This window comes from Pogona vitticeps, chromosome 3 (assembly GCF_051106095.1).
Source record: "Pogona vitticeps strain Pit_001003342236 chromosome 3, PviZW2.1, whole genome shotgun sequence".
Lineage (NCBI taxonomy): Eukaryota > Metazoa > Chordata > Lepidosauria > Squamata > Agamidae > Pogona > Pogona vitticeps.
In genome coordinates, this window is record NC_135785.1 from 63,285,131 (window position 1) to 63,311,607 (window position 26,477).

General features: G+C 38.9%; 1 protein-coding gene across 2 annotated transcripts in view; it reads left to right on the forward strand.

Moving 5' to 3' along the window:
* The first annotated feature begins 13 nt into the window (after positions 1-13).
* The window catches only part of NHLRC2 (NHL repeat containing 2), a 56,208-nt gene continuing 29,744 nt past the window's right edge, over positions 14-26,477 (forward strand). For both annotated transcript variants that reach the window (XM_020779912.3, XM_078389565.1), the window contains exons 1-5: positions 14-406; positions 5,339-5,491; positions 11,258-11,713; positions 15,790-15,911; positions 16,840-16,969. In XM_020779912.3, the coding sequence (XP_020635571.3) occupies positions 241-406; positions 5,339-5,491; positions 11,258-11,713; positions 15,790-15,911; positions 16,840-16,969 (1,027 nt within the window). In that variant the 5' untranslated portion in view covers positions 14-240. The remainder of the gene's footprint in view (positions 407-5,338; positions 5,492-11,257; positions 11,714-15,789; positions 15,912-16,839; positions 16,970-26,477) is intronic.

Here is a 26,477-nt window from a genome sequence, read left to right on the forward strand (position 1 = left end):
GTGCGATCCGGGTGTAATTAGAAAATCCTCTTCTGTTCGAACAATACGAATTGCAGAGCCCAAAACTCGTTTTGTTTTAAAAGTAAACAATATCGTACGATATTGCTGCGAGGGTGGGACTATTTTCAACTTTAAAAAAAACTAGATGGTACAGTTTCATCTGTCGAATGTGCTGAACTCGAAATAGCAGAGCGATCAACAGAGTCCGAACTAGAATTTCCTCACAGAAGGGGAGAAAAAATGGCGGCAACTGGCGGGTTGGGCAGCCTTTCCCAGGCGCAGAGCCAGTTGGACTATGCGCTTGAGGATGCGATGACGCCTCAGGAGAAGGAGAATCTGGTATATCAACACCTGCAAAAGGTGGATAGCTGGGAGCGGGATTTGAAAGTCCCTGAATTTGGAGCAGGTGAGCTGAGCTGCGAGTAGGGAGTCGGCTAAACCGCCGGGAGGAAAATTGGAAGCAACAGAAGCTGACATTAAAATCCACTCCTTTCCTTCTGCGCGTCCTGAGACGCGCTGAGCCGTTTTCTCTTTATCCTTATCAGGACGACGAAGCCTGTAAAAGGATGTTCGCGCGGCTGATACTTGAATAGGTTTTTGAGTTTGTATTAGCAATTCGAGTTCAGAATCGACTTCACAGAAGGTGCTTTAAACATGTAGAAGTCGCGATAGAACAGTATCCGTGATCACGGACTAAAACTCATATACAAAACAGTCACTTTTGAGATAACTTAGTTTGTTCTAATACTGTAAATCATGTTACCTTATATTTTAGCTCTTGTCCAGACAAGTTGCCTTTGCACGTTTGGGATCCACCTTTAATTTCAAACTGCAATGCAGGATCCTGTCACAATTGTCTCTGTATATGCCTGTTTTTCTTCTCTCTTTAGACTGACCAAATCTAGAAAGCACTGGTTTCCAACAACTTTAATAGTTGTATAGAAAAAAAGAGCCAAAGGGGGATTTGAGCTCAAATCCTCATTGACCCATGGAAACACACAGGGCAATTTAAGCCATTCCGGGCACATTCATATTTCAAAAACTTTTAGGAAGGGAGAACTGCATACAGGAGTGGGATAGTTATATTTAAAATATCTTAGTGTATACAACTATCACAGTTCTGCATACTCTGCCCTCTCTTGTGTGCTATATCATCCCATCCCTTCAATAGAAGAGTATCTTTTCCCAGAGACTGGCTCTCATTGTTGGACATCAGCTGTCATCTCCCCATAATAACTGCTGGCTGAAGAGTATGGAACTCCTGTCTAACGGCAGGGTAACTGAATATTTCTGTCTGTGGAGGCAGAGGTTGGGAGTTCTATTCCTCACCATGCTTCCTCAGAGAAGAGCAAGCTGCAAAGTAAAGGGTACCACCAGAAGAAGGGAATGGTGAACTATTGTATTCTCTACCTAGATAATCCTGGAAAGGGTCACCATCAAAGTTCCTTCTAAGGTGTGTGCACGACTATATTAGCCTGGCTGAAGCTAAGAATCACATTGCAACTGCAGTTGATAAACATCTGAGATGATCTTAGAACTGCAAAGCTGGAAGGGACCTTGTGGATCATCAAGTCCAGCCCCTGTCAAGGAGGCACAGTGGGAAATTGAACTCCCTACCTCTGCAGCCAGATACCTAAACAACTGAGCTGCAGCCTTAGAGCACAATCCTGGACGGCCAAGGAGTAGCTGGTAGGGATGTGCAGTTTCGACTATCTGGGGTACCACTCCCAAAATTCTTCAAGAATATTTGAGGCAGATTTCTCAAAGTTCCAGGCCACAGACCAGACCTACAGACACATTTTCCTCATGTGAATGGGACATAATTCTTCCAGATTGCTTGGCTTTTGGGGGCCTACTTCTTGTTGTCAATACAGTCAACCCTCAACTTACAAATGGCCCTTGTTACAGACATTTCGACTTACAAACCGTTCTGATAGAAAAATATTGACTTGACTTGAGTTATGAACAAAAAAAATGTGTGTGGGGTGGGGAAAGCGCGAAATTTGAACTTTCAGTTAACCGTTGGCCAGTGAAGAGGGTGCTTGTCTGCTTCCTCGCTCTTCCCAGTGTTTTGAGAGTGGATTTGGAGACAGTCTTCAGACTGCCTGGTATAGCCTGGTACAGTGCTGTACAGACTGTATTTTTATTTTTTTGCTTTTTAAAATTTTTGATCATTGGATTTTTAAAAAGTGTTCCCTCCCTCCTTTGCTGCCCCCCTTTCTCCCAAAAGGTGCTTGTATTGGCTTGCCTTGATTGAAAAGGTGCTTTTCAAGGTGATCTGTTGTCTGGAAGGTGCTTGGTTTTTCCCAGAAGGTGCTTGTCTTGGCTGAAAAGGTGCTTTTCAAGGTGTTCTGTTGAAAAGGTGTCTGTTTCCTCCTTCCCTCCCTCTTTTCTTTCCTTTTTTTTAACCTAAGTTATCTTAGGTTAAAAGGAGAAAAGAAAAAAAATTCTGCCCCTAGTGGTAGGAACGGATTAACTGGCTTTGCATTAGTTCCTATGGGAACTAATGATTCAAATTACAAACCACCCCTTGATCTAAGAACCAAAAACAGCTGGAACGGATTAATTGGTTTTCAGTACATTCCTATGGGAAATGCTGATTTGACTTACAAACTTTTTGACTTACAAACTTCCTTCCGGAACGGATTAAGTTTGTAAGTCGAGGGTTGACTGTATTTTTAAAAAGTGGTGGGGAGAGCTTCCACAGTGCTTTCTGGGAGTTGTTATCTCGTTGGCTTTTAAGCTATATAGGGAGTGTATCCCAAAGAACTGCAGTCTTGAGGAAGCATCGCAGCAGCTTCTTTTTTGTATATTTACAACAGGAAGTAGGCCTGAGGCAGCTGTGGAGCCTCCAAGATAAACTGTCCTCGACAAAGAACGTTGGAAATTCTTAGGACTACTCTTGTCCTGATATGATCTCTGCCAATATGTTGCCACGTCCAAGGGCTGAAAGAAGTTTGGTTTAAGTCAGATTTTCTTTCACCTGACTCACCCTTTCAATAGATTTTAGATAGCAGATCAGTTCTGCCAGCATATCAACTGGTGAAAGAAGGTTCCCATGAGGAAAAGAGAATTTTGCCTAATCTTATTGCTTGAACCTAGAAAATTTCTGTGTTAAAATTACATTATCCACTGGCGAGCTGTTACTGACTACCATTACAGACCCAGATAGTGTGGCTGCTGACCTTGAGCCAACCATTCTAGAGAGTGAAGGGGGCCTTAGAAAGCATGGCTAAGAACAAGGCCAGTGGAGGTGATGGCATTCCATTGGAATTATTTAAAATCTTAAAAGATGACGCTATTAAGGTGCTACACTCAATATGCCAGCAAGTTTGGAAAACTCAACAGTGGCCAGAGGATTGCAAGAAGAGAAGACTCCCTGGGAATGCCCCTGATGTTAGGAAAGTGTGAGGGCAAGAGGAGAAGGGGACGACAGCGGACGAGATGGCTGGACAGTGTCATCGAAGCTACCAACATGAATATGACCCAACACTGGGAGGCAGTGGAAGACAGGGGGGCCTGGTGTGCTCTGGTCCATGGGTTCACGAAGAGTCAGACACGACTTAACAACTAAACAACAACATACAGTGGTGCCTCGCATTACAATGTTAATTCGTTCCAGCGAAATTGCTGTAGAATGAAGACATCGATTTTTAAAAGCCCATACAAACGCATTAAAACCCGATTAATGCGTTCCTATGGGCTTGGAACTCACCGTCAAGTGAAGATCCTCCATAGTGCGGCCATTTTTGCTGCCCGTGCAGCGAGGAATCCGTCCCAGCAAACAGCGGGCAGCCATTTTGAAACCGCCGATCAGCTGTGCGAAAATCGTTGTGCGATGATCGGTTAGCGAAGCAGGGAAAATACCACATAGGAAACATTGTTTTGCGATCGCAAAAATCATTATGCAATTTTGACGTAAAACAAAGCGCTCGTCTTGCGAGGCACCACTGTACATATTTGCCATGTAGTCCCAATCTTATGTCGGAGGAAGTGGTCTTGTCCACAAAATCTCACATTAAAATATAGCAGTTAGTCTTTAAGGTGCCACAATGTTTTTGTTTTCTTTATTTTCTATTTTTCTTTTGTTTTTGTCTTTTTTGTTTTGTCTGATATGTTTCCACACTTTGATTCTGGTTATTTAACTATTGCCATTTAAAAATTATATTTATTTAATCATAAAACATTCTGATTTTTAAAATTTAAATTGTGATTTAAATCAAATCCAACCTGATCTTGGTGATGGTATTGTTTAATCTTAACAGTATTTGTTATGGTTCATTCAGATCAAGTTTTGCAGTGGATATACATTTCTGAGGATAGCTAAATAATGTGCTCTTTTAGAAAACAAATTTACTGTCCCCCAAACTCTGTACAGAAATGTACTTTTTTATTGGTCTAACTGTTTTTAAATTTGTAATGCCACCCAGGGTAGACCTTTGGTCTAGATGGGCGGGGTAAAAATCTAATAAAATAAAATGAATACTAATAAATAAATCTAATAAAATAAAATGCCTCCATTATTGTCCCAGCAGGGTAACTAACCTTCCCTCTTGTGGGATACAAGAGGGAGGGTTAGATAAACCATGGGTTATAGTAATATTGACTGTCACTTGTCTGTTTGATTAATTATACTGGCAGATCCTACTTGCCGGGTAGGTGGGGCTCGTCAGCCTTGGGAGGCAGCCCATTAGGAGAAGGAAAACTCTGATTTCAAACCTCCACTGCCTTGTGGCTGTATCCACTGATGGAAAAGGCTTCAGGAGTTAACCTTGAGGCAAAATCCGGAGCCGGAGTCCCAGAGGCAGTTCGTGTTGTTCTGCCAACTCCTGCAACGTCACTGGAACCAATTGTATTGGCTATTGCCTTTCCATTGGACTACTTCAGCGACGTGGAGAGGGGGGATTTGCTGATTGGGTTACAGCCTGTCCTCCATATTACCCAAGCTTCGTGCTCTGGAGAGGACACTCCAGCTTCACATACAGCGTCAAAACAACACGGAAAGGGATTGCCACTCTTGAATTGATTGGCCTTCTCAGCCACACTAGACGCTGTTCCAAGTCCTCCATACAGAGCATGTTGCCATAGTCTCTCTAGACTGAAGGATGCCTAACAACAACAACAGATCCTACTTAAAGCGATCATACAGTTTTGTTTTATCCTTTATTCTCAAGTGAATTCTTTAATAGAAAGGAAAATGGTTCCAATGATTTTAACTGATAGCCCTCATAGAGAAAATTTTAATGCTTTATAGTTATCAACCATTATTTCAGTATTAGTTTAGTTCTTTCATTTTTGGTTGTTGAAACTAAAATACTAATGTGCTCTCTGATTTCAGATTTACAGTGGTTGAATACTGAAGGTTCCCTTTCTCTCTACAAAGAACTTTGTGGGAAAATAGTAGTGTTAGATTTTTTCACGTACTGCTGCATCAATTGCATCCACCTGCTACCTGATCTCCATGAATTAGAGGAGAAGCACTCTATTAAAGGTATCAACCGTTCTGTTCCTTTTCTTAGAATATAATTTTTTTTAAGTTACCACTGGTAGAATTTTTGAGGGTTACAATTAAGTATTTGGCACAATATGTCTGAACATTTTTTAAATTAAATATGATGACTCAAGGATTACTGTATCTTAATCGTTATGTCTGAGGGTCCTTATTAGAGATGGGACCAAATTAATTTGGTCCCCCATAATGAAATTTGGAGAATGAATGCCCATCTTGCCTCCTTGTTGGAGTGGGTGGCTGCAGGAGGCAGGCCCGGGCTCCTGCCCAGATTAGAGCACCACCAGAGACAAAGGACCCTGGCAGTGTGTGACAAAAAATGAGTGGCTCAGCTGGCCCAGGGAAGTGATGGTGGGGAAAAGGGTATGAGCAGCACAAATTTCATCACTGGGGACTGAATTAATTCAATCTCATCTCTAGTCCTTATCTTAGTAAATGTAAAGGTTCCCCTTGACAATTTGTCCAGTTGTGTCCGACTCTAGGGGGCAGTGCTCATCTCCGTTTCCAACCCATAGAGCTAGCACTTGTCCGAAGACACTCGTGGTCACGTGGCCAGCATGACTAGACATGGAATGCCGTTACCATCTCATCATGGTGGTACCTATTTATCTACTCGCATTTTTGCATTTAGCATGTTTTTGAACCGCTAGGTTGGAGGGAGCTGGGACAAGCGACGGGGGGTCAGTCCTTATCTTAGGAAAGCATTTAATAGTAAAAGACTAGAATCTGCAATAGTTCAAGATTTTTTGCAGTAAATTTATTTAATGTAAGTATCAAAGTAAATCTTCATGTTAAATGTGGCCAGAATCCTGCTGTAGGATACCTTGGACATTCAGAATATAGTACAAGTGGTTGTTGCAGTTTTCTGGCTGGCTATCATGTGCCCAGGTGTGCTATCAAGGGTGTGACCTAGATATATCTGTGTGTAGCAGACATGCAAAATGATTGCACACATGAGTTGTGTAGTTTTGAATTTATACTGTGCTGACATGGAACCAATATTAACTCTTTTAAAAAGTGATAACCTGCTAGTTTTTTATTCTGTCCTTCCAAAGAACTCAGGCAGCATACATAGCTTCCTATTTATTCAGGACATAGATGCATGAAACAACCCTCCTACATATTTACATGTTCAAACATGTTCAAGCCAACCTTCATGTAATGAGTAACTATGCTTCTTATAGCTTCAAAACTATTTATAGCTTCTGTCCTAGTTTATGAAGGTGTCTTTGTTTTTATAACAATTAAAGCATTTCTTTATTAAGCATTTTAAGTCTATATAGGTTTCAGAAAGGAGTGCATTATCAGCATAAAGTAGTACTCTTGTGTCTGTGGTGTATAAAATTCAGATGGGATAAGTGAAGGAGCAAGATAATTAGTATATTCTAAAAATATATCCTTTATTGCTGAGGCATGTGTATCAGAGTTCCAGCCTAAACTCCATTACTATTCTGACAAAGATATTTTATATTCCTGTGTGTCGTCTTAATATATAATTGGTTCATATCAAAATTCCCTCATTATGTGAGCATGAAAAGAGATAGTTGAACAACAACAAAAATGTTACATTACAATGCAAAGGTCACTGTGTATTCTTTCATTAAACCATGAACATCTGGAATTTTGTAGGTGTACCTTAGAACAGGCATCAGTGTCCACAGTAACAAATTCCTTCTAGCATATTTAGCTGATATGTTCTTCTTATCATTGCTAGTGCTATTTCTGCTTTCAGAGTGGTGTGCACAAGGTTATTTTAAACCCTAATGCATTCATTCCACATCAAGAGTCAAGAAATGGCCAGTTGGATGACTGTATGAGGAAGTGTTTCTTGATAGAAATACTTTGGGACGGAGCTAGTTTACTGTTGTTGTATGATCTTTTCAGCACACAGTTGAATCCAGCTTTGTTCTCACAGTCTAGAATGTAACCTCTGAGATTTCTATTTGTCACTGAAAACAGTGGACATTTACTTTGTTTTTATTTACTTTCTCCTTAAAATACCAAGATTGTCATTTTAATCAAGTTGATTTGGAAATATAGCCATTGTAAATAAATGAAACTCAGATGATGATGATGACCTTGATATAAGCTGCCCAGAGACCTTTGGGTAGAGTGGGCGGCATATAAATTAAATAAATAAATAAAATAAGTAAATAAGGATGCTGCTGTATGTTTCTGCTTTGACCCCTATAGTATGTGAAGAAGATAATATGAAAATAAAGAAAATATGAAAGTGCATGACAAACATCTCAGGATGCCTAGTAACCAAAGCTCTTAGCACATTTTTACTTTGTGTTTTCAGACATGAACAATACAGTCTGCATGCCATCCTGAACAGGAACCTGTTTTTCCATTACTGTTTGATTGGTCTTAGTTACAGCTGCATCTAATCTTTTGTTCAAGTACTGTATGTTGTAGTTTCATTCATAGGATCCCTCTTAGATGTTTCTACTGCAGCTTTTTGCTGCATACTTTCTTTCTTTTATAAAATAAATCTGATGTATGAATACTGAGAACAAAGTCACATGGATCAGCATGCATGGCATTGCTGTCTTTTGTCTACTTAATAAAAAGGAGACAAATTAACTATAAAATATATCTCACTAGTATACTATATCCTTATATAGATTAGTTGGACTTTATTAAGGTCGAGCCACTGTGATATTACTCATCTGAGAAATCCATCTTCTACTTCCAAATTTACTCCCAATCCTGACTTCAGTGATGAATTGCAGCATATTATGCTTTTCATGCTGAATTATATGCACAGGATATGAGCATATGCGTTTCTGAATAATCATCTCTATTTCTTTTTGTTTTCCTATATGATGAAGTATCTCTCATTCTTTATCGGTCCATGGGATGCAAAGGATTTTTCTGTATATCTGCATTTCAAAAGCACTTATTCAAAAATACTGTGGAGCATGATTTAAATAAGTTTTTTTAAGCATATATACTGTGTGAGGGAAGATGCTTGAAACCAAATAGCTATCAACTTCCACAGTTCCTTGGATCTATTAACAAAGCAGAATGCTAGAATCTTATTTATGATAATGTTCTGGCAATAACAGAAGGGCAGAGAAGATTCCTGTGTGTTTTCTTTTTGTTTGTTTGTTTTAGGTGCTGGAAGTATAAGACTGCACATTTTCTTTTTATGAAAAAACATAAAAGTCGTGATAAAAATTGTATGTGTTCTTTGGGCTTTTTTTGCAATGGTTAATTGGTCTTTGCAACCATTGGCCGGAATCTTGTTGCATAAATTATACCTGCATAAGAGTGATTATGTCCAAGACAGGGCAGATTTTTTATAATTAGAGAGTTTCTACTTCTGCCCGTGTCTTGTCTGATTCACATATAAGCATTCTCATGGCATGCGAGCTGTGAGAGCCTTGAACAGACAGAGGAACTCTTTAATTACTGAAAATCTCCCTTGCTGATGACATCATCACCGTTCTGCAGGCCTAACATAAAACAGGGCCTTTCATATATTTGTATGTGCTTGTTCTGGCTGTTGTTTAAGTTTGCACTGCTATTTGCTGAACTGATTAGAAAACATTTATTGGTTCAATAATCTTTAGCAAGACAAATTGTTCCATACCATTGCCCAGTACTTGTGGGATTTGATGTTGGTAATTATAAATGGTAATGCTAATAAAATTACAGTATGTAAGATTTATAATAATGCATTTGACTCTGTAGTGTATATTTAGCCTGATCCATTTGTCTATCTTTAATAAGAAAAACTGTTATTGTAGTCTTTTGGTGCATGTGTGCATTACCTGTCACTTGGTATATTGCTGTGGTGTTTCAAATGCTGCCTGTCAGTGAGCATGGTGAGATGGAAGTAAAAGATTAATATGACAGAGCTGGAAAGTGATGACAGAACCAGGGCACTGTTCATTTTAAACCAGTGCTCATGGTGGTAACAGGTAGTACATATGCCTCAGCACTAGCTCATTACAGTCAGATCCCTCATTCAGGACTAGAGAATATAGGTCCCTGAAGGCTGAAGTCCTACCATTTTGAAATGTGATACTACAGTACTAAGTAGAGGATAGTTTTTGGTACATGAGGAGGTGGAGAAGCAGGGGACATTGAAGAAATATGGCCACAAGTTTGGGTATGAATCAATTGTAAGGTTGTGCTAAGGAAAAAATGTTACTCTCATAAGAGGATTGTGTGAGTCAGATAGCCCAGGGAATGAATAACAGAGGTGACAGGGAGAGCAAAGAAGGATGTCTGTATTTTATGTATTGACTTTGTATTGCAAGTGACAGGTTTTTAGTGATTTTTCCTCCCTAGGTTTTCGTGAATACATTTGTTGTCTTATCTTTATTTGTTTGTTCATGGTTTAATTAACAAAAAAAAATTCCATCAATGATTGCTAGGCACCCTGTGGAACAAATATTCTTTCATAAAGAATGCTTAGTGTTATTTGGAATATCTGGAAAGATCCCAAGCATTTGCTTGCCAGGATGAGAAATAAGTGTAGTCATGAAACTGAAATAGTAGAATATGTGTGTTTTGTTTCTTGGTTTTTAGACTTCCCTAAAAAATGCTAAGAAAACAATTTTTCAGGTTTTGCTTTTAAAAGGGCTGTGTGTATGTGCTGAACCACAGGACCCTGTTGACACCTAACCTTTCAAAAATTTACCTTTGAGATGGGGGAAAGGAGTAATAAATTGGGAGATAACAGTGCCTTGTGCAGTGATAATTCAGATAAGGAAAAGGCTTCCACAGAATTAAACCAGTTGCAACAAAACACAAAATGCAGTTGTGATGCATGGTTTTTTTGCTTCCTACAAGAGAAGGGGAGGGTATGTACAATCATTTGCTGTCTATCAGACTGCAAGCTCTACATTCTCTCTACCTCATAGAACAAACTCGTAACAGTCACTTAGAAGTGGTTTTGGAAAAAGGAAATAGTGCAGTAGGAAAGGATTAATCAGGAAATCATTTACATAATTATGATTTTCCCCCATCTTATTTTAAAAATTGCTGATATTTATCCATCCTGCTGAGAAATTTGCATTGGTATTAGATATTGGCATGATGTTATTTAACTCATAATATTTCAGTGTTATGAAATGGCAGTTTCAGGAAATGGATCTACATGTCGTGAATTCACCCCATGCTTTGAAAATATTCAGTGGGGCATTGACGTATGATGATAATGTACAGTTACTATAAACTTTGGCTGAGAACTTAACATTAATGTCAGGAGCAGAAGTAACATTTTGAGAGAGACCATCTGGACTTGAATTAGTAAACTTTATAATATATTCACAAAGGCTTTCACGGCCAAGATCTAATGGTTGTTGTGGGTTTTTCGGGCTCTTTGGACGTGTTCTGAAAGTTGTTCTTCCTAAAGTTTCACCAGTCTTTGTGGCCGGCATCTTCAGAGGATAGGAGTAGCTACTCCTGTCCTCCGAAGATGCCAGCCACAGAGACTGGCGAAACTTTAGGAAGAACAACCTTCAGAACACGTCCAAAGAGCCCGAAAAACCCACAACAAACTTTATACAGTAATATTGATTGTATAATCCTGCATGTATCCTATGAACTAAGTAAAATGGTGTTCTGTGGCATCTACTTCTAGATGCATAGAAGTGTAATCAGCCTTTGAAATGTTTCAGTTCTGTTTGTAAGAACAAAATATTTTAGAGATTGTTTCATGAGCATTTTTTTAAAATGACAATGAGTGGTTTTCATTGTTTCTTTTCTTCTCTTTTAAATCTGGGCTTTCAGATGGTCTCCTTGTTGTTGGTGTTCACTCAGCAAAATTTCCAAATGAAAAGGTTCTGGATAACATAAAAAGTGCTGTTCTTAGATATAACATCACTCATCCTGTGGTGAACGATGCTGATGCAACTCTTTGGCATGAACTAGAAGTATCCTGCTGGCCAACCTTGGTCATTGTTGGACCCCGTGGGAATATGCTGTTCACCCTGGTTGGTGAAGGACACAAGGACAAATTATTTCTATTTGTATCTATAGCACTGAAGTATTACAGGGAACAAGGGCAAATCAATGCTAATCCAATTAGAACCAAGCTCTATAGAGACTCTTTGCCACCATCACCATTGCTGTTTCCTGGCAAAGTTACAGCGGACTGCTCTGGGGACAGACTGGTAATAGCAGATACTGGGCACCATAGGATTTTGGTGGTCAGAAAAAATGGTCAGATTCTGCACACTGTTGGAGGTAAGGACCTTGCATTTTAAAATTTGTGTTGTTCACATAGCTCCTAGTGTTATACAGTACAAGGTGTTAAGAACTAATTTCCACACCTAGAAAATGTTGCTTTGGTTATTTTTAGCTGCCCATGATATTGGACAGACTTTCAAAGACGTGGTTTATTGTCAAACACCATGAGATACTTAATAGACGCAGTATAGACAAACCGCGAAAATGAAGTGACTGCAAACAAAAAGATGGATTAAGGAAGGTTTTTCAACTCAATCTGATATAATTAGTGCCACAGTATTTTTATTATAATTGGGCACTTAGTTATCAGCAATTCAAAACATTCTCTGATAAACACTATTTGTTTTTGAATATTCATTTTTCCAGAAGTCCTTCATCACAGTTACAGTGGACCCTCGACTTACAGACGGCTCGACTTACAGACTTTTCGAGTTACAGACTTCTCTAGCTGCAAAATTTAGGTTCGACTTGCAGCCAGAGAATTGACCTACAGACCAGAAAAAAACAAACAAAATGGGAAAAAAATGGCCGGTTACAGAATTAATCGGTTTTCAATGGAGACTCAACCTACAGACTTTTCAACCTGCAGCCACGTTCCAATACAGATTAATTCTGTAAGTAGAGGGTCCACTGTATTTTAGTTTGATCATATCTCAAAGCATATACAGTGGTGCCTTGACTTAAGAACTTAATCCATATTGGAACGGTGGCTATAAGTCAAAACGTTCGTAAGTCAAAGCACCATTTCCCATAGGAATGCATTGAAAACCGATTAATCCGTTCCGGCTGTTTTTTGTCCTTATGTCAAAGCATTAGTTCCCATAGGAACTAATGCAAAACCGGTTAAGCCATATTCTACCACTAGAGGGAGAATTTTTTCTTTTTTCTTCTTTTGACATAAGATGAACTTAGTTGGAAAAAAAGGGCAGGAAAGTTTTTTTTTTCTGTTCATAAGTCAAGACACTGTTCATAACGCAAAGCAATATTTCGCATCCAGAGCTGTTCGTAACTCAAAACGTTTGTATGTCAGATCATTCGTAAGTCAAGGCACCATTGTACCTTGTACATAGTTCAAACCTTATTGTGGAAATATAACTTACAATGCTAGTATCTTCTCCCTGTTCCACTTAACTTCATAAGAGATGTTTCCACAATAGTGATTATGCTTTTCTCTAATGTTGCCATCTTGTTGAGCTAGATGGCTCCTGCTGTTCCACCTTTATAGATTGTTATCATTCATCACTAGAAGCATTGAAATAATTATAAGTTAAGAAAAGTCTAAATTCCATATCAAGGTATAGCTCACATTAGGATAGCAAAGGCTTATGCACAGTTTTTTTGCCCTTTCAATAAATGTTGCACAGTTTTTGTCCTTTTAGTTAATATAGCTTAATTTTGTAATTTAAAATATTTTTACCCCATCTTTCTCCTAAAATGGACCCATGGTAGCTTACATCATTTAAAGATAATATTTAAAGCTAAGAACAATGAATATAAAAAGGCAGTTTACATCATTAAAATATGATATTAAAGCTAAAAACAATGTATACAAATATGAAAAAGGAACAAATACCACTCTGAGAAATGATAAACACAAGTAGTACTAAAAACACAATCAAAGCAATAAGAAGCATTGGAGCAATGGCTCCAATGTTGTGGAATCAGCTTCTGGAGGAGCTTTGCTTGGCCCTCTCCCTGTGGACATTCAGGAGGCAACTGAAGATGTGGCTTTTTAGGGAGGATTTCCACACCAACCTAAGTTGACCACTTTTTGCCGCTTTTTCACTTTATTGTTTTAGCTCCATTGTTTTTTATTGGTGCACTGTTACACTGGTTTTAAATAGTTTTAGCATTATTTCAGGTTTGTTTTGTTTTGTTTAGTATTGTAAACTGCCCAGGGTAGTGCCTTGGCACTAATGAGAAACAATAAACACATTTAAGTAGCAAAAGAAATGAATAAAAATTCCTATCAGGTAGCCAGTCACTGAGAGAAAGATCTTTGCCTGCTTGCAGAAGGACAGCAAAGATGGGGCTAGTCTGGCCTCTCGTGGAAGAGAATTCCATAGTTTGGTAGCACCAACAGAGAAGACCCTCTTTTGTGTCCCATCAAACACACTTGTAAATAACATTAACCTAAAAGGATTTTGGTATTTTTCTTATGGCCAACAGAATTACATCTGTGTATAAAAGTCAGAATCATTGTGTGCTAATTGTGGTATACTGGGGTAGCATATTGTTTTCTGGAAGACATTGGATTTTCTTTTATGTTTGCTGAATTGATGAGGGGAATTTTTGCTGAATCAAGGTGAATTTAAGTGCTATGCAATTCCCCTGAAATAAAACTGGATTTTACTTTGATCACCAGTATGTAAGTCTTGGAGATTTCCTAACAACCAAATCTAGTTGTTAGTCCCAGAAATGAACTGCTGGATGGCTCTGTGGTTTAGATATCTAGCTGCAGAGCCAGAGGTTGGAATTTCAATTCCTCACTGTGCCTCCCTGACAGGAGCTGGTCTTGATGATCCACAGGGTCCCTTCCAGTTCTGGAATTCTAAAATTATGACAGTGGTGCCTCGTATAACGAGTGCCCCGTTTAACGATGAATCCGCATAGCGAAGGGTTTTTTGTGATCGCTTTTGCGATCGCATTGCGATTTTTCCCCCATAGGCCCCATTTTCCCCCAGCTGAGCAGCGGGAGCCTCCGAAGGACCGCTCCCGCCGCTCAGCTGGGGGAAAATGCTGGCAGTAGCCACCGCCGGGATTCCCCTTCGCAGGGGGCATTTTCCCCGAGCTGAGCGGGAGCGCCGCTGCTCAGCTGGGGGGAAATGCCGGCGGTAGCCTCCGAAGGACCCTGGGGGAGCTGGGGGAGAAGGCAGGAGCCGATCTGTCATTTCTCCTCCACCGGGCACCTCTTCCGCTGCTGTAAGCAACATCAGGACAGCCCTTTGGGAGGAGCCGGGCTGTGGAGAAGGAAGGCTGAAGCCGATCCAATCCTTCCCCCCCCCCATCGGGCGCAGCTCTTTCGGAGAAGCCTCCCGGTGGGGGGGAAAGATTGGATCGGCTTCAGCCTTCTTTCCCCACAGCCCGGCTTCTCCCAAAGGGCTGCCCCGATTGTGCTTACAGCAGCGGAAGAGGTGCCCAGTGGGGGAGAGGGCAGGAGTCGATCTGTTATTTCTCCTCCACCGGGCACCTCTTCCGCTGCTGTAAGCACCATCGGGACAGCCCTTTGGGAGAAGCCGGGTGGTGGGGGAGAAGGCAGGAGCTGATCCCATCTTCCCCCCCCCCCCGAGGCTTCTCCCAAAGCGCTGCGCTCGATGGTGGGGGAGAAAACCGGATAATCCGTTCCTATTGGAACGGATTATCCGGTTTTCAATGCATCTCTATGGGAAAACGCGTTTCACTTAGCGATGTTTTCCCATAGCGATGTTTTTTTGGAACCAATTAAACTCGTTAAGCGAGGCACCACTGTATTACAGTATAAAGTAGATCCATTGTACTGAATTCTGTTGCACAGCTATGCATGCAGAAGGCACACTTGAGAATTCCATCAGGGAGTCTTTAATTGCCTGCTAAAAACAGGTGATTGTAATGCCATCTGTCTTCATCTTGTGTAAACAGGATTTCAGCCATTGAGACTTACATAAAAGTCCAGTTCATTGAATTGTCCCATTCATTCAACAGTTGTATATAACAATTGGTTTAGTTTCTTGTGAAAGTAGTTGCAAGGAGATTTTTTAAAAAAAACAAAATTAGAGAATATAAAAATAATATTCCAAGACCATACACATAGTGTAGTTTAAATATTGTGAAAGAGAAAATCTCTAATTTTCTGTGAAGAATATCATATACATTGAGGAGTATAATACAGATAAGCTTTTCTGAATTAGGCTACAAACTGATTTCTAAAACAGACACTTAAAAAGCTACAGCCCTCACAATGTTGTATATCTAATAAATCTATATATAGAAAACAAAAGTCCTGCTGCCCAGTTCTGAATCAGCTGCATATCTGTTATTGGTCTTTGATGTATTCTTATTCTGCTGATTCCATTGTTATTGTTTTGTTCTTCAAGGACCAAACAGTGGAAGAAGAGATGGAACATTTTCAGAGGCATTATTCAGTTCACCACAGGGGGTGGCCATAAAGAACAACGTTATTTACGTAGCAGATACAGAAAACCATCTGATTAGGAAGGTACATTTTTTAAATTTAAAAATATAGGATAATATTTCTTCTCCGACATGGAGAGAAAATTTTGTCAAAACAGTAATTTCAGAACTGTGCAGTGTAACTGAAAGTAGAGTATTGGCAAATATTTATAAATATATTTTAAATTTATAGATATATTTTAATATATCTGGAACAGACTCATTTTTCTCTTCCCATACGTTTTTAAGGCAAGTTATTAGATACAACAATGTAACACTTTCCTAAAGAGAAAGGAATGCAATAATAATATTGTTTGCTATGATTTCTATATTCCATTAAAAAAAATTTGAAAAATGGTATTTTGGCTCTACAGGATCATGTGTTTTGTCTCCCTGGGATACATCTAGGAATATAAACCAGATGACATCCAATTTATATTCATTTCTCATATTATAAGCCTAGCTGATCTTTGTGGAGTCAGTACATAACATATCCAATGTAAAGAATGCCAAACTACAAATCAATAAAGGTATAGTGTCATGAAGAAGAACTGCAACTGATAATCTAGCCCATCTCATATAATCATAGAATAATTGAGTTGGAACGGACCTATAAGGTCATCAAGTCCAATGCCCTTCTAAATGCATCTCACTTGGATGCCAGTATATAATGTAGTCCAGTTAACTGTAATGACAGATTTTTTGTATATGAAACCATATATAAATATTTCAAAGTTAAATCATTCAGCATGTAAAGAAAGGTAATAGTTCTCCAACAGATGCCTCTTCCTCTGCCATGAAGAATCGTAGAGAATAGCTTTCCTTTCCTATTTTTCATAGTATATTTAAAACGTTAATAAATGGAAGAGATTCTACCGAGCATGGTGCACAACTTAAAAAACACACACACCTGTGTCAATATTATGTATATATGATTGCAATAAATAAATAAATAAATCTTCATTTAATTCTAGATTGACCTACAGTCGAAAACAGTGAGTAGTGTTGCAGGAGTTGGAATACAAGGCACAGATAAAGAAGGAGGAGCCCAAGGCGATCAACAGTCTATTAGCTCTCCATGGGATATAACGTTTGGAACTTCAGGTATTTTAATAAATGTTGTACTTTAATCATTTTCTTTGAAACATTTTACAGCAGGCAAGAGCAGAACGATGAGCTGCAGATGTTAAATTTCAAATCCCAGTATTCCTCACAGTTGGCAATGGTGGCTGTTCCTGACAGAAATCACCCAGTTGTTGATTTCTTGAGTTAATTAATTCAACTTTTTAGAAGTAAACAGTGACCATATTAGTAGGTTCAAGCCATGATGTGGTTGAAGTTTTGTTGTGAAGTGCACACCTGCCTCTGTTAAGAAACCCAGGCACAAACTGTGATCTGAACATGTGGCTTCTTGTTGGCTTATGGACTCTGGCTTACTTAACGTGGATTGTCTTGGTGTCCAGACTTGCAATTATAGCTTATCTGCAGTTTGTCTCCCCAGCTGCCCAGCCTGAAAAAGGAAGTGATGAAAGGACAGGAGAGAAACAAACCAGAAATGGAAAAGATAAGCCAGCATATATTTGCTGTCCCACTAGTAGCTTAAACAAGCCACAACACGAACTATGACATATTCTGATGTAAAAACACACTCAGTGGCCATAATTCTGTTGCATAATGTAGTAAATTGCACTAGAGTAGGTCCATTGACTCAGTAGACATTTGATGAATCAAGTCCTCTGTAAATTCCGTTGATTCAAATGTGCCTACTCTAACTACTCCCTGTTCCAGGACTCCCTGGAAAAGACCTTAATGTTGGGAAAGTGTGAAGGCAAGAGGAGAAGGGGACGACAGAGGATGAGATGGTTAGACAGTGTCACCGAAGCAACCAACATGAATCTGACCCAACTCCGGGAGGCAGTGGAAGCTAGGAGGGCCTGGCGTACTCTGGTCCATGGGGTCACGAAGAGTCGGACATGACTAAACGACTAAACGAACGAACGAACGAACTCTAACTACAGTTTACTTTAGCATTAGTGGAACTTATGGAGGAGTTGACTGTCCAAATTCCTGTTGGTTCAGTGGGCCTACTATAGTGCTATTTACTGTGCAAGAGGATTTGGGCCATTGTGTTCTTTTACTTCTGTGTTTGATCATATGTGAGTAGTTTTGCTTGCACTTAGAACTCTCCCAAACTGCCAGATTAACTTTTTATGGGTACTAAAAATTCAGTGGACCTATGGGTTAGATATGTATGCCAAAACCATAAATCCTTTGCATACTGAAAAGGTATGTTTTTGTCTTATGCTGGCAGCATTGCAGAATTTATTATGAAGCATAGAAATATAACACAAGAAATATTCTTAAAATACTATTCCCTGACTTTTTAGTGCTGAGTATTCAAGACCAATTGTTCCACCTATATGTTTGGGACAGATATTCAATTAAGTTTTCTATGCTAGTTGTCTATATTTTTCAGTCTTCTTTTTTATGTCAGTTCTAAACAACCAGATATTTAGGCATGACATTAAGATGAAAAAGAGAGTGAAGCTAAAGTTTATACATACTTACCTAGAAGTAAGTTTGTTTAACTCATTGAGATTTACTTCTGAGTACATACATATGGGATTGTACTGGTTAAATGAATAATTCTTAAATGTTCCGTACAGACCACTTAGGCTGTAGTCCATATGAGAGAAACTCCTATATGGAGTTATTGAACTGATTAAAGCATCACACCAGGTGCAGTTGTTCTTAGAATGACAATCCATACATTTTTGTAGCTTCCAGGTGTGTTTTACCTTATTAATGACTATGTACTTTTCAACTTTTTGTAGCTTCCTCTTCTATTTTTGTACATTGTTGTTGAAAGCAAGCAGTGCTAAATGCACTTTGAAATGTGGACCAGGCCACGGACACTTAACTCCTACTTCCCCGCAAGCACCATCGCACACATGCCTGTGAGTGCAATCTGCCCCCGCAAGTGCGTATGCGCAAGCACGTTCCATCCCCTGCAAGTGTGGTGTGCACATGAGTGGGGGCCCCTAAGCACAATGTGCGCATGTGAGCTTTGCCCCCCCCGTGGGCGAGCCACACACACGCAAATGGTCTGTGGCTGGGAAAATGTTGGGGACCACTGACATAGAGCAACTGTTTGACGTGGTATACTGATTCCTATATTTCTTGGTATCTATGTCCTGTGGTTGATTCACTGTTGTTGCTGGTACAGCATTCTGACGGAGCTTTTAAAACATGATAATCTTTTGGATCCAGCTCTGGGGTTGTTCACCTTTGCTTAGGATCAGTATGAATAAGTGATTTTGAATTCACTGTTATTTTGTTAATCTTATTGTCCTCATTTACATGACTCCTGATTGTGCCAGTGCTTTCTGCTCTGCCTTTCTGCACTGTACAGTATCCTTAGACGGAAGGCTTATGTATGCCCAGAATGCAGTAGTTACATTTCTAATACCTCATGGGGGGGGGGGGGAAGAGTTATTATTTAACTGAAAGTCAGTGTGAGCCTCAAAACTAAAAGGATGTCTTTTGTGTTTTATCCTGATAGCAGAGTTGGAACAGTGTAGTGGTAAAAAGCAAGTAGAGCAGCCAGGAATAGTTTCTGTTTTGGAAAGATTTTGCAGTAAATGATTATCTTTACCATAAGTATATTGTCAGAAGTATATTGTAATAATTTTGCACTTTAACTAGTTTTTGTTAAAAAAATCACAAAGATGAGGCTGCATAAACATTGAAGGGAGATTTCCTGTAACTATTTTACCAGCATTTCTTATTATTACTCTTCTGTGATATGTTCTAATAATTCCTAAAAAGGCATATTCCTGGTATCTGTCATACAGAGGAAAAGTTAAGGCATAGATCATTAAACAACATATTACCATTGGCATATTATCTTCAGGCTTAAGATGAGAAGTGACTGCATTTTATATGATTTTTTATAGAAAAAAAATATAAGAATTTATACTCTGACCTTCAGTAAAATTCCTGGGGCAGCTTACAAAATATCAGAACTCAAAACAAATTAAGAACATAGAACAGCAAAATGCTATAAAAGCAGCATAGAAACAAAACGTCAACCACAATAAAATGATCAAGTTATATTAGATGAGCATGTAAGCTACTGAGTACTATGTGTACAGTGTGGGCATTTGCGTATAAATAAACACATCTAAAGTTTAAGTAGTTCTTTGGGTGCACTGCACTGCCCTCTGTGAGGAGGGTTCGAGCGCCCTCTCAGCAGTGTTGTCATGACATGGGAGAGCAATTCAAGCAGCAACTAAACAATCTTTGAGGCTGTCCATGCTGGCATATAGATTGATATATGGATCATTTTTGGTATAGTTTGTATTAGACCAAAGTACAGCATCCACACATGCTTCCTTTTGGAGCGATTCATCCTTCTCTTTCAAAAGCTGTTCCACATCTTTTTAGTGTAGCTGTCAAGAAAAAGAGTTCAGATGCTAGACCTTGGGGAGTCTACCCCATACCAGCAACATCCCCAGCATACTGAATGACAGCACCCCTATAACTCCTACCAGAAGTTCCATCAGGAACCTCAAAGGCAAACTTCTTATACAACTTACTTCAAACAGCAATCTTATTGGGACAAACCGCATCAAAAAATCACGACTAGGCGCAATGATTGCAAGGCTAAGCATCATGTTTGACATCCAACCAGCCAGGATCACAACATACCACATCAGGTGAAGAAACCCTCAACTAGGAGAGCTTATCATTATAAGTGGAAGAAATTCCATTCCTTTAATGAAGCCTCTACACTATCTTCAGTTAATCCCTCTGTCTCTACCATCCTTCATTTTCTGCTTCCATCTGAAAACCAAGGGCCTCTCCTTTCTTCTTTGAGGGCTTACCTGTCTGCAGTCGTTTCCTATCAACCATCAACCTCTCCAGCAGTTCAGTTCTTCAGACACCCTACACTGAAGCATTTCCGGAAGGGTTTATCACACATGTATCCAGATGTGCATCCACCTTCACCTCAATGGTCTTTAATGATAGTCTTGCAGCAGCTCACCAAGGCCCCATTTGATCCCTTAACTTTGGTTGATCTTTGAAATTTAAAACAGCGTTCCTTGTTGCTATCACATCCGCTCGTCAAGCCAGTGAACTTGCAGCCTTGCGTCATGATTATCCTTATCTCCAGTCTTATTGAGATAAGGTCAAGTTGTTTGTAGATATTTCCTTTCTCCCCAAAGGTGTTTCCCAGTTTCATATGTCCCAACCGTTGGTTCTCCCATCCTTTTTTCCATTTCCGTCTACTGTTCAATAAAGGATCCTCCAAACTCTGGATGTTAGACGGGCTCTAGCATTTTACTTAGCCCACACACAACCCTTCCGGCGTTCAGCTCAACTTTTCGTCAGCTACCAACTTCCTATGAAGGGTTTTCAGGTGACATCACAAAGAAAATCCAAGTGAGTTGCTTTTACCATCCACCTGGCGTACCAGCTTGCTCGAAGGCCAGCTCCCCAGGTGATTCGCCCTCATTCCACCAGGGCAGTGGCAGCTTCCCCGGTGTTTCTTCATGGCATTCCTCTTCCAGACATCTGCGCCTCTGCCACATGGTCACAGCCATCCACATTCATCAAGCACTGTAGATTGGATGTTCAGCAGAAATCTGATGTGGCCTTTGGATCTGCTGTGCTAGCTTCTACTTTGGTGTGACACCCTGCTCTGGGTAAGACAGCTTGTTAGTCATCCAGGGTGTGATTCACAGATGCCAGGAATAAGAACGACAGGTTACTCACCTATAACTGTAGTTCTTTGAGTGGACCTCTGTGATTCAAACATCTCGACCTGGCCTCCCCACTGTCACTCCATACAGCTCTAATATGCAGCAGTTGACATAACTGAAGGGAGAGCCTTGGCGTCAAAGTACATATATGGAGGGGAAGGGGTCTACACTGTTTTCTTTTGTTTGTTTTTTTGTGTTTTTTGCTACCGCAGAAACTCTAGAATCTTACAATGAATCACAGAGGTCCACTCAAAGAACTACAATTACAGGTGAGTAACCTGTTGTTTTCATGTGATGATGCAATAACAAGTAGACCACCAGACAGAAACTTAATTTATATTTAGATGGGACTGGGGTGAAGAAAAGAGTGGTAGGGTGTTAATAAACTATTTGTGCTAAGCTGGAAATTCATAATAAATAACTGTTTTCCAGGACACCATTATAATAGCTTGTTGGAACAGGGGTTTCTTTATTTTTAATAGGTAAAAACAAGAATAGGAAAGAGAAAAAATGTTTATTCTGTGCATTTGGAATTGGCTTGAAAGCACACAGAACATTTGTGAGATATTTGTGCTGTTTCTTATAGAACAGTTTCTTCCCCAGGAGCTCAGCAGTGATTGAACAATGATGAATATACCGAGTTTTTCAGCCAAGAGGTTCTTTTAGAATCAGTGTGTGTGACATCACAAGTGCAGTATCTAAGAAATCCAGTTTCAAAGTTCTGGTCAGCTATGGCTTTCAACTGGGTTGGCTTCGGACAGTTACTCTTTCTCAGGCTAAACTATGTACATCTTAGTTATGTGATAAAAGTAAATTATGACTGCCACCAAACCAGTTATCCCCCTCTGTATGATCCAGACCATGGGAGAGTGGGAAATTAAATTAGTGTGAATTTCTGGGTAGTTCTCACTGGGATGGCAGTCTTTGTCCCAACTGTACAAGATTTAAGGTGGAGTTCAACCTGCATTCCAACCATACAAGATTTTAGGCAAAGCTCATGTGATAGAATGTGTAGGAAAGGAAGATTTTGACAGATAAAACTAATATGTTGCACAGGCTCTTAGGCCAGAACCATTCTTATACAGATCCAGTTAGCTGTATTACATTTTTTTTGTTTCTTTTTTCTTATATTAAAACATTCCAATATATCTAATTCGTGTCTACAGTATGAACTAGTAAAGCCTAGGGACTGATTTGTTATTACAATGAAATCTAGTCCTCTGTTTCCTTTTATCCAAAATCCATGACCAGTTGCATTGACTCTTCTAGCAGAATGGAGACTGATTCCCTTTCACTAGTAGGTGGGATAGAATATTACCCCATATCACTGTGCAGAAAAGCTAGGATTCTAAGAGCTGAAGGAACAATCTTGCTGGGATGAATGTGACTTGTGAACCTTATACTGTTTACCAAAGTGTATTGTGGTGAAGCAATAATGTATTCCCAGATACAATAAAAAGAACCTTGCTTTTGGGATGGGTAAATAAAATGTGCTTATGAGCACTGATAATACATCAAAAGCTGTGTTTAATGTTAGTACATGTTTATACCATACTATCATTGCAAAGAAAAAAAAATGCTTTGATACTGCAAGCAGCACTGGAAGGAAAATATACATACCCTAATAAGGATAAGTGCATTGGTTTGAAACTACTCCCTAGTTGGAATGTGGAGTTTAATTACATAAAAGTGAAGGAATTTCTTTTTACTGGGGTAGTTAGTAAAAATACTTTAAGTAAATTCTTTCCATAGAAGAATTGTAAAATGTATGTATGCTTTCTAGCATCCTACTAAGAGGCATACATAAGTACAGTGTTTTGGTATTCTGTGGGATTTTTCAATAAGGCTCATCTGCTATATTTTTTTCAGCATTCTATAGTGCCCACTTTAGATTAAAAATGATATTCCTTGTTTGTGGAAACAGTTTTAAAATATAATCTTTCTTATTTAAAGATGTGTAAAATAGTTCCTTGGTAATTTCTTGTTCCGTTTGTATTGGTAGACTCTGAATGAAATCAACTGTTTCCAGCACTCTTCGACTTTAATGGCAATTATACTATACAGTACTAAGTCTTTAGTCATTGGCATGATCTTTAATCTGATAATAGAAAATTGTGCTCAGAATTGTGAAATATGTTAGGTGTATAAAATATTTTTGTAGATATATCTATACATGGCTATTCTTCTGTCATTTCTACTTTTTCTGAATAAAAAGAACTGTTTACCCAGCAGCCAGTTCATCTATTTGGCAGCTATATAAATTTGGCTATCACCATTTCTAATGTATTTATTTATTTATTTTAAAGATTGATTAGATTAACTGTAGTGAAATACATACAGTATTTTGAGCTCTAATAATTGGCTGCTTTCTCTTATTACACAATCCTGTTTCATGGGAAACTGCTGCATTTTCTTTAAAATGCTTTTTAATAAACTGGACACTTGCTGAAATCCCTTTGGTATTCACGTAAGGATTATTTAATTTGCTGCAGCTAGTTGTGGCTAACTGGTGAGGTGTCATGGTACATCTTGGTTGCATTCAAATGCATAATCAGACACACAGTAGATATGTGCCCCCAACACTTCATCAATTATCTGTAATTAGCCCTGACAAATTATGCTATAGCCTTCCATGAACACTAATAAGATTTTGGCCAATAATCCATTAATACTGATTTCCAAATATTTTTAGACTTCATATATGTGAAGTACATTATAATAAAGAAGTTTTCTCCATAATTTAAACTTTTATAGTGAAAAATTCAAAAAGAGAAATTTTAATATATGGAAAATGGATATTGATTTATACTTAAGATAACTTTTGGTAGATATAGACGCTGCAGCAAAGGCACAGTGGCCAGAATCCGGTTTGTCAAGGTCTAACAGTACACTGTTGTAAAAGTTTTTGGACACTCACCACAGGAACAAGGACTTCACAAGGTGATTGTGCATTTGGTCATGCAACTTCGTTTTGATTGATTACACTAATGAATAGCACTTCAACCTTGACACAATGTCATTGTCACCACAGCAGGCTTAACATCAAGTTATATCCCCTTAGCTACTGAACATGATTTTGGCCAATATATTCCTGGCCACTTGCCTGTTTCAAAATATATCTATTGTACATAGTACCGTTAACTATTTACATGGGTTTTAATGGTAGCCCCAAGCTGATTACACTGCAGTCACACATTTCCGGTTTGTAGATACTGATTGTCTGCCTGGATTGAATTTTAATGAAAAGGTATAGATGGTGTACACACATACAGTCTTTTGTTTGCATGTATGTGCAGTATATCGAGATTTCAAGTAAGGGGGAAAAACAGGAGAAAACACTACATATTCTGATTTTTTTATTTCAGAAGGAATGATACCGCAAGTCTTTCTATTGATAAAATATTGAATGACCAAACTATATCCAGTATTTTAACAATAGAATGATTTGCTCAAGAGGAAAAAAGTGTAATATACAGAAACCACATAAAGATGTGGAAAGGTTTTAGAAGAATTCACTATTCACATTTAGAAACCCCCATTTAAATATTTCAAACATTAAATTAAAGCATTCCATATTGTCAGTTATCATATAGTTATCAAGTCTAACATGGGTCCTTTTTATTGCCTAAATATACATGTTCTCTGGATTATTTTAAGTCAGAATATGGTACCTAGTAAACCAGTCAATCCCAGAACAATTAAAAAGGAAAGAGTTATATATTGGGTAGCTGCCAAGAATTCACAACCAAAAAAGAGCTTTTTAAATCTCTGGAGCAACCAGACAAACATGTTCCCATAATGATTTTTGCTAGCATCTGTTTGTGCTTCTTTCGAGATGACACATCATTTGAGGTAATCTAGTTGAAACTTTGATCAGCTGATGTCACTTTAAGCCTGATTAAGTGATAACTGAAGAAGAGAAAAGCATGTACAGCCGTGCCCCGCTTAACGATTACCCCGCATTATGACAAATCCACTTTACGACGATGTTTTAGTGATCGCAAAACAATGGTCTAAATGGGGGAATTTCGCTTTGCGATGATCGGTTCCCTGCTTTGGGAACCGATTTTCGCTTTACGACAATCAAAAACAGCTGATCGTCGGGTTTTCAAAATAGCCACCGGGTGCTTAAAATGGCTCCCCGCTGTGCTTAGGGATGGATTCCTTGCTATACAGGCACCGAAAATGGCCGCCATATGGAGGATCTTCGCTGGACGGTGAGTTTTTAGCCCATTGGAACGCATTGAACGGTTTTCAGTGTGTTTCAGTGGGCTTTTTAATTTCGCTTTACAATGTTTTCGCTTAACAGTGATTTTCCTGGAACGGATTGTCGTTGTTAAGCGAGGCACCACTGTATTTGATAGCATTACTGGTTATCAGAGAATAAAAGTATTGCTGCCCCCCTTTGGTTACATTTAGAAAGTTTCAGTCATCTGTATTTATAGAAAGTCCACTATCTACTTCCATGTTAGTGACAACACTAGATGAAATTCTCTTAGCATTTTTTACCATCAGAAGGCTTCTGTCAGCCCAACAGGGAGGACATGATTTTCCCCTTGCCCTCCCGCATGTACCTTACAGTCTGTTTTGGAGGGTCTGTCCAAACCGTGTGTGTTGAAGAGGAAAAAGTTTTAATTGTTTGTTGGAGTAATTGCTTAAACAACATTAGATGTCATCCAGACACTCAAGCTGAAAGAAAAATTAGCATGTAAGATTGTTGCTAAGAAACAAGGAAAAATACAATATATTGTCAGGCCAGTCACACACATTTTTAATTCCAGAGAAATTCTATTGATTTTAAATAAGATATATTTGCCAGTAAGAATGTGTATAAATGGCGTCATTTG